At 36.0% G+C, this 12,470-nt stretch overlaps 2 protein-coding genes across 2 annotated transcripts; one reads left to right on the forward strand and one right to left on the reverse strand.

Moving 5' to 3' along the window:
• The first annotated feature begins 1,925 nt into the window (after positions 1–1,925).
• On the forward strand, positions 1,926–7,890 carry LOC107803995 (V-type proton ATPase subunit d2-like). The gene is made up of 10 exons (XM_016627801.2): positions 1,926–2,322; positions 3,464–3,584; positions 5,123–5,230; positions 5,317–5,419; positions 5,805–5,885; positions 6,006–6,091; positions 6,188–6,247; positions 6,338–6,386; positions 6,703–6,837; positions 7,386–7,890. Exons 1-10 carry the CDS (start codon positions 2,142–2,144, stop codon positions 7,515–7,517), a joined length of 1,056 nt encoding a protein of 351 aa, XP_016483287.1. The 5' UTR covers positions 1,926–2,141; the 3' UTR covers positions 7,518–7,890.
• A 480-nt stretch (positions 7,891–8,370) lies between these two features.
• Positions 8,371–11,559, reverse strand: LOC107803993 (uncharacterized). Its single transcript, XM_016627798.2, has 4 exons — positions 11,015–11,559; positions 10,104–10,325; positions 9,212–9,301; positions 8,371–8,803 (listed from the first exon to the last, which is right to left on the reverse strand). Exons 1-4 carry the CDS (start codon positions 11,480–11,482, stop codon positions 8,582–8,584), a joined length of 1,002 nt encoding a protein of 333 aa, XP_016483284.1. The 5' UTR covers positions 11,483–11,559; the 3' UTR covers positions 8,371–8,581.
• Positions 11,560–12,470: the final 911 nt, after the last annotated feature.

The raw sequence follows: 12,470 nt of genomic DNA on the forward strand, positions 1-12,470 counted from the left end.
CAAATGTTATGCAAAGCCGATTAAGATAAACATTGTTAATCAATGTGTTTGTACTAATTAGATGCTTGTAAATGCAACAACGTAAATGTGCAATAAATGTGGATGATGACAATGAATATAACAAGAATGAATCTACCACCCAATTATCATAAGACTTGAATGATTCTTTTCTCTGATAGCAATGTGTAGAAAAGAGAAATAAAGAGGATGCAAGGATCTTTGGATCTTGTGAATAAAAAAGAAAAATCGTATGCTTGAATAGGATAATCAATGAACGAGACAACCGTTGTATATTCTCTCAGGTCAACCTTTTATAATGTGTTTTTCTCCTAAAGTGAAGATCCCTCCTTTTTGTTCTCTATCTCCTCATATTTATAGGGGATATTTCCCAAAACCCTAAAAAGTACAAATTAAGGAATATCCAAGGGAATATTCCTTGTATCCGTAACTGAACCTATGCTACTGTTATTTCTTTATCTCAGTTGTCCATCTTTCTCATTGGCCTCCTCGAGAGCAGCCTTTAGTTATTACACCGCGGTCCACCCCCGTCCTTGATCTCCCTCATCTCTTACTGTCTAGTCGCCAAATTTAGACCAATACACTATTCTGTCACAAAAAAAATCACATCAAAAGAACAGAATGGCCTATATGGCTCCTAGACTTGTGTCACTTTGTCATGTCAGTCCCCAAGCTTATCAATTTGCCAATTGAACATTTATACTCCTTCAAATCGTGTATAATAAACGCTTATGATAAGAGGTTTCCAGTGCGTGCAATACAATCTCCTATCTGTAGGATGCCATGTCAAAAAAATTAACCCACATAGGCTCTAGGTCATTTATTATCGCTATATAGGAAAATTAAACGGGAGAATGATTATTAACCCCCCAACCCAAATTTTTCCCTCATTTTACACTTACCTATTTAGTTTAGGGCTTAGAAATTATTGAACCACTTCTATCTCTCCTTTTGGGGTAGGTTTCTTCATCTGTTCTTTATTTTTTGACATGCTTGAGACAATGTCAAATTTGAATTTCCAATGGCATTTACGGGTAACAATTCTAGCATGGAGCATAACTGAATTCGAAGAAAAATTAGAAGCCATGAAAAAACCAACAAATGCTCTGAACGCAATCAAATAGGGAACTAATTATTTCACTAAAGCACATACCTAAGCTCATGTTTTTTATAGGGTGAAATTGGAGATGACAATTTTGATCATCAATGTTGGGAAAGACCAGAAGACATGAGAATGCCAAGGAATTCGTGCAAAGTTGATGAACACCATCCTGGTTCTGATCTTGTTAGTGAAACTGTTGCTGCTTTTGCGGCTGCTGCCATAGTGACATTTTAAGATATGCAGCAACTCCACAATAATATAAAGGTTCCTTCTTCATTGCTGAAGGAGAAGACACAACAGTAGCTTATTTCTTGCTAGAGAAGAAGAAAAAAATCGACCTTCAAAAGAAAAGGAGATGGCAGAAATTGATGGGCAATGAAGAATCCCAGCAAAGAAATTCTGTTTTTCACGGTTGAAGCTAACATGAGAAAGAAGAAAGCATCAGATTTGGATAGAAATCAACTTCTATAATGTTCAACAATGGAGAATGAGGTAGAAAGAAGAAGATGACTGTCAAATAGGCCATATTATTACTGTTAGGACTTTTTCAACTGCCCTCACGCCCCCTTACATACGTGTGAATCACACACTAAAGCCAAATATGACACATAGGATCAGCAACCTGACATAAATGTTTATTATACATGGTTTGAAGGGATATAAATATTCAATTGACAAATTAATAAGTTTGGGGACCGGCATATCTAAGCGCACAAATATAGATATCATTTACGCCATTGTGCCAAATTAAAAGGGGATAAAAACGCAGATCACGTTTTTTTTAAAAGGCGATCACGTTCGTCAACAGGAAAGAAAATTGAAAAAGAAATTTAAAAAAAAGAAGCCCAAGACTGATCGAGTTTTGCACCACAAAGCCAAGACAATCTCCTCTCCCCTCCTCGTGTCCACACCCCTCTACTACCCCCTTCGTCAAATCACCTTCCCGTCAGGAAGGGGGTCTTAATTAAGTATTACCCAATAATAAGCTTCAGATCTGTGTGTCTTGTTTGATCCTTTAGCGATGTACGGATTCGAAGCGCTTACATTCAACATTCACAGTGGCTACTTGGAAGCCATAGTGAGAGGTCATAGATCTGGCCTTCTCACTTCCGCTGATTACAACAATCTCTGCCAATGTGAAACCCTTGATGATATCAAGATGCACCTTTCTGCTACCGAATACGGCCCTTATCTTCAAAACGGTCTCTTTTCCTTTTGTATTTGAAGCCTTGTGATCTTGAATTCTGAAATTTGGATGTTTTATAGGCTGTTTGAGTCTATTATAAAGTTGTGATCTTGGTTTGACTTTATTTGGATGTTTTATTTGATGTTCTCCTTGTACCCATTTGACTAAATCTAGGCTTTTGGACAAAATGTGAAATTTGGATGTTTAGGGGGGTCTCTTCTTTTATCATTTGAGTCAATTAAAGCTTTGTTATGTTGAGTTCTGGCTTTAGATATGATTTTAGATGTTTATAGGATACCTTGATCTTTTATTATACGCGAGAATTTGAAGATCGAAGGGTCTGTTTTTAAAATTCACGTAAGCATGCTAGTAATTGACTTTCGATTAGTTTTAGGGTGAATAGTGAATTAATTGATTTCACTGTGGTAGCATGTGCTGCTATTCCATATGATAATGAAAAACTGTTAGCCTTGATTTGAGCAACTCCATAAACAAGCATCTCTTTTTTAAGAAGCAAAATCTGCAAGGTGCAGTGATGCTCAATCAGATCAGTAGCGGACTTTGAATGATTAAGTGAAGATAGCATCTCCTTTTTCATCTGATCAACTTGTGTCGTTCTAGTCTCTGTTCTCCTTTGCTTTTCTTTTTCTTAGGAATGTTGTGAATTGAAAAACTAGATTTGGGATTAAGCAAAAGTATGACTTCTGAAGTTAGGTTGTTTGTACCTTTTGCGGTGGCTGTATTTCTGGTACTCCATAATTAAGATTTTCTCCTCCCTTTTTAATTCTTTTGTGGACTCCTTATATTATTTTAAGAGACATCTGGACGTAACAAAAATAAGAATAGATATCTCTACATAACTTCATTTATCCTCTTATGTTTTTCCTAATTGCTTGTGGACCTTGGATTTTAAAATGTTCATGTTACTTGATATTGGATGGATCACATTGTGAAACAGAGGCCAATAGTGTGAATCCATCCCTTGATGTGATCAGTATTCTGTTTCTAGATGTGGGAATATGCTTGAAGCAAAAAAAAAAAAAAAAAAAAGAAGAGAGAGAGATGTTGTTCAGTGTGTTGGTGCTGATAGCACTTTCTGTTGCATTGCTCTTTGGCTCAGTGTTATAATGTTTCTTATTTTCGGTGGCCATCTGCAGAGCCTTCCCCCTTGCATACTACCACAATTGTGGAGAAGTGCACTCTCAAACTTGTCGATGAATACAACCATATGCTTTGCCAAGCCACAGAGCCCTTATCGACTTTCTTAGAGTACATCAGGTATGTTATTATTGGTGTGCTGGGAATGATGGTTTATTTTACTCTGAATTCCACTTTTCATTTGTCCCATAGACACGATAATCATTTTAGAAAACTATGAAATCAGAATATGGGTCTATGCTATCTGTGCATGATGGTTAAAAATCACGTATGTTTAGATAATATGGCATTAGGTGTCCTTGTGTGGCGGTGGCCACATGTCCTATCTTTGTTTCTTGCTCCCTCCATTTGCTAGGGAAACCTATCTATGTTTCTTGCACCCTCCATTTTCTACGGAAACCTATCATTGTTTCTTGCTCCCTCCATTGGTGTATTATTTGTGGGAGATGTTACAAAAGAAAAGAAGAAAAGATGAGAGAAAGGTGCTGCTCGGTAGGAAATTAATGGTACTACCACATCTATCCTATATTTTGTGATGGCACTGCTGCTTTTGGAAATCAAGGTTATCATTTTTTGAGTTGAAATTAACAAAAACTTTTGAAAAGAATGATGATAAGTGCTTGAGCATTTCTTTTGTAGAAGTTGAAAGAATTATAATTGAAATAAATAAGTTAGAACCAAAAAGTTAAAACTATAGCAGATGAATTGGGATGGAGGAAGAATATATAAGGTCTCTAACGAAGTAAAAAATCCAGATGGTTGCTAGGTGATCATCTTTGGCCTCTCAAAAAATGGAACTGCGAAATATCGTAGCATTAAAGTGACCAAGCTGCATCAACTTTACCCGGATGACCTTTCAATATCTCGTCCATTCATATGCAATAAAACATATATACAAGGATAGCCATCATAGGTTAGGGGATAGCTTCGTATACCTGTTTGGCTCTTCTCCCTTGCGCCTTCTCTCCATACACATAGAGAACTTCTGACTTTTGTGCATCATCAAATAACTAGCTTCGCCTTCACAATGTGTGATGGAGATGATTTAACTTTTCCTTCCATTTAACAAAAGGGCAGCAGTTCAACAACCTTTTCCTTTTCTTACACTATATGCAATAAGGGATGCTTCCCAAATTGCCATATGCTTTCCAGTAACGATTGGGATAAAGTGAATATTATATCCCAAATTAGTACGTAAATGTGTATGAAACTTTCCTCTTGTGCATATTGTGAGTTGGACTGCAAGTAATAGTCACCATGGAAAAACGGATATTTGAACAAAACCTTGTGAGTTGCACTTAAGTGCTCCTAGTTTTAGATAAAGCATGAGCAATAATATAGCCTTGGTATGCTAGTTTTAATTGGAGCAAGCTTAAACAGCTCTCCTAGTCTATCATCTTTGATTTTCGCAACTTATCTCCAAAGAAAGAGACGGGCACTACTTAAATGATCAAGCTCATGGCTTAATGTGGTGTTTTCTATTATGCTTATTGTTTCTGTTGCTAACTAATTATTGTTCTACATGCGTTTAAGTGTGCTGCTGGTTAATTGAGTGAGCCTGACGTGTCTTATGGAATCATATTCATCTAGCTTATTGTTTACCTCTTTCTGGTCTATATGGTTGTACCTAAGTTGTGTTATACCTTCATATGTTTCAGATATGGTCACATGATTGACAATATTGTCTTAATTGTGACTGGAACTTTACATGAGAGAGATGTTCAAGAATTGCTGGAGAAATGCCATCCTTTGGGCATGTTTGACAGGTAGTGTTCATAATACCTCTCTCTGGCTGTTAAATAGCTGAAACTAATCAGTAGCATCTATTAACTTTCCTAACTTATTTCCACAGTATTGCTTCCCTGGCAGTTGCACAGAATATGAGGGAGCTTTATAGGCTGGTGCTTGTTGACACACCCTTGGCTCCATACTTCTCTGAGTGCATTACTTCAGAGGTATGAAATGCTTCCCGCTTATCTTTGTTTATACTTCTAGCTTCCTTCAGTATGAACCTTTTCTATGCATGCAGTTCTAGTGTAGAAGGATGTTGCGCTTTTAAGTAGTTAATCAGTATCTTATGTCCACTTAATGGGTCCTTGTAATTCATTCATTATTTACATGCAGCTTTTAAGGATATACTTAATATGTCAGTTTTTGTTCATTCCAAGTAGAATGGCTATGAATATATTGAGTATTTTATTTCTTAATCAACTGTCTTGAATCAGTTACTCTTATCAGTCTTGTTAATCAATTGTCTTGCATGAGTTGCTCCTGTCAGTTTGCTTTCCGCCTTGCCCATGTTTAAATATTTCCTTTGTCAATGGAACTTATTTCATGCAGGACTTGGATGACATGAATATTGAGATTATGAGGAATACTCTATATAAGGCGTACCTTGAAGATTTCTACAGATTTTGCCAGGTAATCATTTGTTGTACAGTTTTGTACCATATGTTTATACTTTTAAATACTGATCCCTTTCCTCAAAACTAAAATTACATGTCCTGTTACTCTTGTCTGATATGAATATATTGTCAATAGAAACTAGGTGGTGCTACTGCAGAGATCATGTCTGACTTGCTTGCTTTTGAGGCGGACAGGAGAGCAGTTAACATCACCATAAACAGGTATGTCATGGGTTCATGATTTCTCTGAATCTGGATACTACTGATTGTATATCAGGTTATAATTTTTCAACTACCAACTGGAATTTGTTGATGCAGCATTGGCACTGAACTAACACGTGATGACCGTAGGAAGTTGTACTCTAATTTTGGCTTGCTGTAAGTTTATGCACTTTAATCTTTTACGTTGTTGAGTCATATCCGACATTGGAGACCTCTTTTTTTTCTGACACTATTTGTGTTGAATAGTTATCCTTATGGTCATGAGGAACTTGCCATCTGCGAAGATATAGATCAGGTATTTTACGTGTAACTTTTGTTTTCCTTCGTTTTTCTAGAACCTTCTTGTATATGGAGCTTCTATATAGTTAGATGGGTGCTAGTATTCTGTCTATACTCTATTGCATGAAGTTCTACTTCCTTACCATACTCGTTGAAAAAGAAAAAGGGTGAAGTAGCATTCAGCACTGAGATGACAGATCAGTGAAGCAAAGAGAGAATTATTGATTTTCTTTGCAGAACTATGGTGGAAGCAATTGATAATTTATCTGATACAAGTTTAGTGGCTAAACCCGAAGTTGAGGCTTATCCTGTATATTTCCTCGTACTTGTAGGTCCGTGGTGTCATGGAGAAGTACCCTCCTTATCAATCCATATTCTCTAAGTTGGCTTATGGAGAGAGCCAGATGCTCGACAAGGGTTTTTATGAAGAGGAAGTCAAACGCCTTTGCCTGGCATTTGAACAACAGGTTTTCATACTGTGGAAATTGCTTAACTGTATTTGTGTAGAATCTCCGTGAACATTTTCTTGCTTGTTTGTGAAACAGTTTCTGAAATCATGCAAAAGGATCTTCAATGTGTTCTTTTAAAAGAAAAAAAAATCAATTTTTTAAAGTTTATTCTTTATATTATCTCTGATGGTGTGTTCTTTAAGTTTTCCAAGAATTTTTCTTTTCTTTTTTCAAAAACCTGTCTCAAAGAAGTGGTTCTAGTGTCTTTCAAAGAAAAGTTCTTCCGACAAAACTCACATATCTTCAGGGGAAAAAAACTTGCAACTATCCAAACACGTATATTTTACACAAATCTTTTTTCAAAAAGTTGTTCAAACAACTTAGAATTCCTAAGCACACAGCAGCTTCGACCCCCTAGTCCTCCCAGTTCCCAAATTATACAAGAAAAAAAAGGTAAAGAATGTAAGGTGATATATTATAATCTGTGTACTTCCCTCCCTTATCAAAAAAAAAAAATTATAATCTGTATACTTCCCACACTGATTCTCTCTACTCCTTTATTGCAGTTCCACTATGGTGTATTTTTTGCATATGTAAGGCTGAGGGAGCAGGAGATCAGGAACTTAATGTGGATATCTGAATGTGTGGCTCAGAACCAGAAATCCAGAGTCCATGACAGTGTTGTTTTCATATTTTAATGATCTGGTAATTCAGATTATGTGCTCTCCATACTCTTTTGTATATCTGAGTGGCACTGCAGTTTGTCGATTAATATGAGTTATTCTCGGGGTAAAGGCTAACCTCAGCCGTGTGACGGGGGTCATGCTTCGAAAAGTTATCCTCCAGGAAACTTGCCAGTCCTCCTGCGCGCTTCCTGAGTTGATTATTGTAAGTTGCGAAGAGATATTAGCCTGTTCGTTGTGTATCTTCTCTAATAAATTCAGTGTATGCATGGTTGAATATCATCTGGAATGATCCTCGGATTGATGTATCTGGAATTCTCTATTTTTTAAACTTTATCACAATAAAATTCTGCAGTTGTGTTGAATACATAACTCTTTTTGTATGAAATCCTATTTTTATTTATCATGTTCAGTAAAGCTTCGAAGTATTGTTACCTGCTATCTGAGGGCGTACGTGTTAAACTAGTGCAAAGACCGCAGATTCCTATCTCATTATCAATCCAAAACATAGCGTTATTGCTTCATTCGTCCCATTTCTTCTGCATGGTCCGTAGTTTTCTCTTTCTTTGAATTAAAACCTCCGTAGGAGTCATGAAATAGAGGAAAAACGTCACAATTGTTCATGTTGTTAAGTTAAATCCAAAAGAAAATGAATTGGTAAAAGAATTGTAGAACGAGTTGTGTAATTTTTGTTGTTCTCCTTTTGTATTTAGTTTTTAGCTGAATCAGAGTTTATTTATATAAGCTTCATTTCAAGTGGATAAAGAATGCAAACTGGACCAGTCTTCAATTTTCAAGTCTCAAATTTTGCACGAGTCAATATCCATCGTAGTGTCATATACTTGTAACTTGTGTTGGTAAGAATATAATAATAACTTGTAACGAGTTTATGAAGTTATATATTGACAGTGAAAATTAAATACATCCCATTACGATAAGATTAAGGATAGTAATCCAAAAGATACCTATTCATACCCAAAATATGAGCTGCATGCCCCCTTTACATGGAGGTTAAGTGCATAAGTAATGTAATACTCCTATTTTCCGTATATTCTAGTTCTAGTACATACAAAAAAGGTTTAAAGAGAAGTAGGCGTAGATCTATTGGCAGCCAATGTTACAAGAAATTCTCTGTAGTCTCCTTGAGGAATACTTTGACAAATGGCATTTTCAAGATGAACTCCATATTTCTTGTTGAAGGCCACTTCAATATCTTCCATGTCAACCTCTGCCCTACTTACCATTATTCTCATCAATCCTCCTTTATCCCTTGTTGTTCCCTTTAAGCATTCATACAGCATCTGTGCAATGCTCAACTCCACTCGTTTAGTTAATACAACAAGACACTATTTTTAAACCTACTCCTACACTTAAATCATTTTGTTTTCTTATTTTACTTTATTTATATAGAATAGAATGATAAGTGGTAAATCCAAGGTGGTCAAGAGTCGCAAGAATTTGAGAAATTTGAATAGACATTGGTAGTGACAGCACTAATACTCATTGCTGAGTTAAAATAGGATTCCATCTTGAAATTCTTGCACTCTTAAACATAATTATTTTATTTTAAAAAAAGAAGCGTTTAGTGGTCCCATGCCCACCTAGCGTGAGTTCAAATTAGTCTAAACAGAAAAAAGTTGGAAACAGTTTTTACTACAAATAGGAGCCGAGGTGACTCCATCAAAGCATATGAATGAATGAAACACTACCTGAGAAAAATACTTTGCGGGGCTGCAGATGTATTTGACTACTGCTTCCACTGCTTCCTCCAACTCTCCACATTTTCCAAATTTCAAATACTACAATAAAGGTTTGTTAACAATGATTAAAATGAAAAGAAAACAGAATTGCCAACATGATTAAAACTAACAATGTGAAATTAGTGAAAGGAAAAGGAAAAGGAACTTAAACTCTTGAAATATTCCTTTCGATTGTTAAAGTTTACATATTGAAGCGAAGCAAACACAGTCGCAAAAACTCATTATCTTCTTAGACCTACTTACTCCCTTGAACAAGGTAAAAACCAAAACAGAAATATAAAATTACCTATTCATCCTGCCTATTTATGCAACCTAAGGAAAGGAAAACTGCCTGGACCATTTCTTGCTTGGTATGCAAAATGGGAAAAAAAAGGAGATAGAGAAAATCAATATATATCTCTCTAGGGTCCGCATATTGTTTCTCCAAAACAAAAACACTTATTGAAGTCGTCCCCCTGTTCTCTTTTTAATCCAAACACAGGAATTTATTGACTTTGTTTGGAAACTAAGGAAGGGAACAGTAACATTCTTGGTTCTTCTATTGTAGTCTTTTCATCTAGAAATGGGGGGGGGGGGGGGAGAGAGACAAAAAGAAACAAATAACATTGAAAAAGCCAACTTTCCTCCTTTCCTATTCTCTCCTAATAGTGTACAGTTTCAGGGAAGACCGTGTTCTGATGGTCCGGCCCTTCCCTGGACCCGGCGCATAGCGGGAGCTTAGTGCAGCGGGCTGTTTTTTTTTTAATCCTTTAAACCATGGTTGTATATAAGCTAAGCTCTTTTTATCTTGGTTTCTTTTAAAGAGGAATTTTGGGAAGAGGAAGCAGTAGAAGAGACTTACTTTAGCATAACTATGGCCATAAATGTGTTTATAACTAGAAAATGTGAGTTTGAGCTGTGGAATGCTTCTTTTACTGAGAATCTCCAAGACAACAGCTTCATCAACAGTGACACCTGTTCTTCCCTCCCCTGTTTGGTATAATCTCCTTGCATCACATTTGGCTATGTGTTGGCTAACATCAGCATTGTGGGCTTTGTGTGATGCTGATAATGCCATTAGTATCTACCAAAAAAATACAACAATTAAAAATCATCATAAATTTTTGAACCCAAAAAAGATTTAAGTAAAAGATCTCTTTATAATTTTAAAAATTAAAAGAAAAAGGTGTTGGTAAAGAGTTTGAGATAGTAATCCTAAAGCACTGTGCATCACATACAGAGCAATCTTTTAGCTAACATTATGCAAGCTTTGTGTGCTTCAGATAATGTAGTCCCCTACACTAATACCAACCAAATTAATCCATAAATAGAAATACACTAATGCAAAAAGAAAAAAAGAATACTATCATAATTTTAAGAAGAAAAACAAATGTTCCCAGAGGAAGGAAAAATGACTTTTCTGAACCAAAAATTAATCATCATAAATTGGTCACAAATTTTTGCAAAAGTTATAGTAAAAAAGAACGAAATAAAAGGGGTTATGAAAGCAATTTTTCACCATACACAGGGAACAAAACCTGAATGTTCCAAGCAAATCAGAAGAAGAAAAGAGGTGGGCGATTTTTTTTTCATCTTCTGAACTATTGAAATGAGCATCAGAAATTGCCCAAAAAAAAAAACATCGAAAAGAAACAAAAAAAGGTTAAAAACAAAAAGAAGAAGAGGATCGAGCGGAATCTCTTGATAAGCCCATATCTACTGAGTAGTATAATGTCTGATAAGCCAAAAGGAAAAGAGAGAAATTTTCCTTACTTTTTGACAAGGATGAGGAGGTTCAATGGAGGAAATGTCATTGTCCAAATGCCTTCTAAACTTTGTCAAATAAGCTTGTCGAATCAGAGCAACATGGCTAGATTTTCTACAGGTAAATATCTCCATTAAAGCTCTGTAATTGACCTCATTCTCCTCTAATGCTTCCCTAGCCACGTCTGCATCACGCTGGTGTGGATTTTTTAACAACATGGCCAACCCCAAAGCTGCCATTGATGAAGTATTACTATTTCTATTAGTAGAAGATGAAATTAGTGGATCATTTCTGTGGATGCTATTTTGGAAACGGAGAAAAGGGTCTTCTCCATACAACTCCATGTATTTTTCTTTGATTTTGTAGCGTTGGTTGGTGTTTAGAGCAGCTAACACATGGATCAAGTGGGTTTTTAGCTCACAACAACTGTGAATCTCTTGACAAATAGTTTCACACATTTCGCTTGATAATGACATTTTATTTTGTTGGTGTAGTGGATTTGTGAAAAGAAGTCAACTAAGGTGAATGGACTAAATGGGCTAACATACTTGGACACCACGGAAAAGATAGCTAGCACTTAGTATTTCCGTTTGTGTGCACCTCCATTATTTTTATCAAATGTTTATTACTTACTTTCACTATATATATGGAATAACATTGTCTATACAGATGGAAGTAAATTACTCTCTCCCGTACATAATAAGTAATTTTTTGGCATTTTTGTGTTGGTCTAAAATAAGTGTCATTTTACACAATCAAGAAAAAATTAATTTTATTTTTTCAAAATTTGCCCTTATTTACATATTCCAATGCATTAAGAATTTTTTTTGGTCGTTAAAAGAACTTATATTAAATTAAACAGTAACATTACAAGGAGCTAGTTGCACAATATTACAAAAGGTGTTATCAAAATGTTGATCAACTGAGTGATCATCAACTGAGTGATCATGTGCCAAAAAAGGTGGGACTGTAGAACAAATCCATCGTGCATGTAGACTTCACTAATCGCTAATAGGCAGTGCCTTGTTGATCAGCCAATAGTTGTGGCAACAAAAAAGCTAGAGGCTGAGTGAATATTGTTGTGGAGTCTTGAGCATGGTTAGACGAACCGTGTTGAGCTAGATAATGTGCAACATAGTTTTGCTCCCTGTATGTGTGGGTAATTGTAGGATTGCGCAGCTGCTGGAGTAAGTACCTGCATTCTATTAAAGAGGATGAGTAATGTAAATTATCATTGTTGAGCATCATTATTACCTCAGTGGAATCCACATTTACTTCCAGTGGGGTGAGTTGATGTAGCCTTGCTAGTTGTAAGCCATGTACTAAGGCATTTAATTCCATGCATGCGGAATTACCTGTGGAAGTTGCACCCATGAACCCCATTAAACATTGTCTCGTTGTATTACAGAATATTCCCCCAACATAATTGGTAGAAGTGGTTACCTTGGCTGCTCCATCGATGTT

Source organism: Nicotiana tabacum, chromosome 22 (assembly GCF_000715075.1).
Source record: "Nicotiana tabacum cultivar K326 chromosome 22, ASM71507v2, whole genome shotgun sequence".
NCBI lineage: Eukaryota > Viridiplantae > Streptophyta > Magnoliopsida > Solanales > Solanaceae > Nicotiana > Nicotiana tabacum.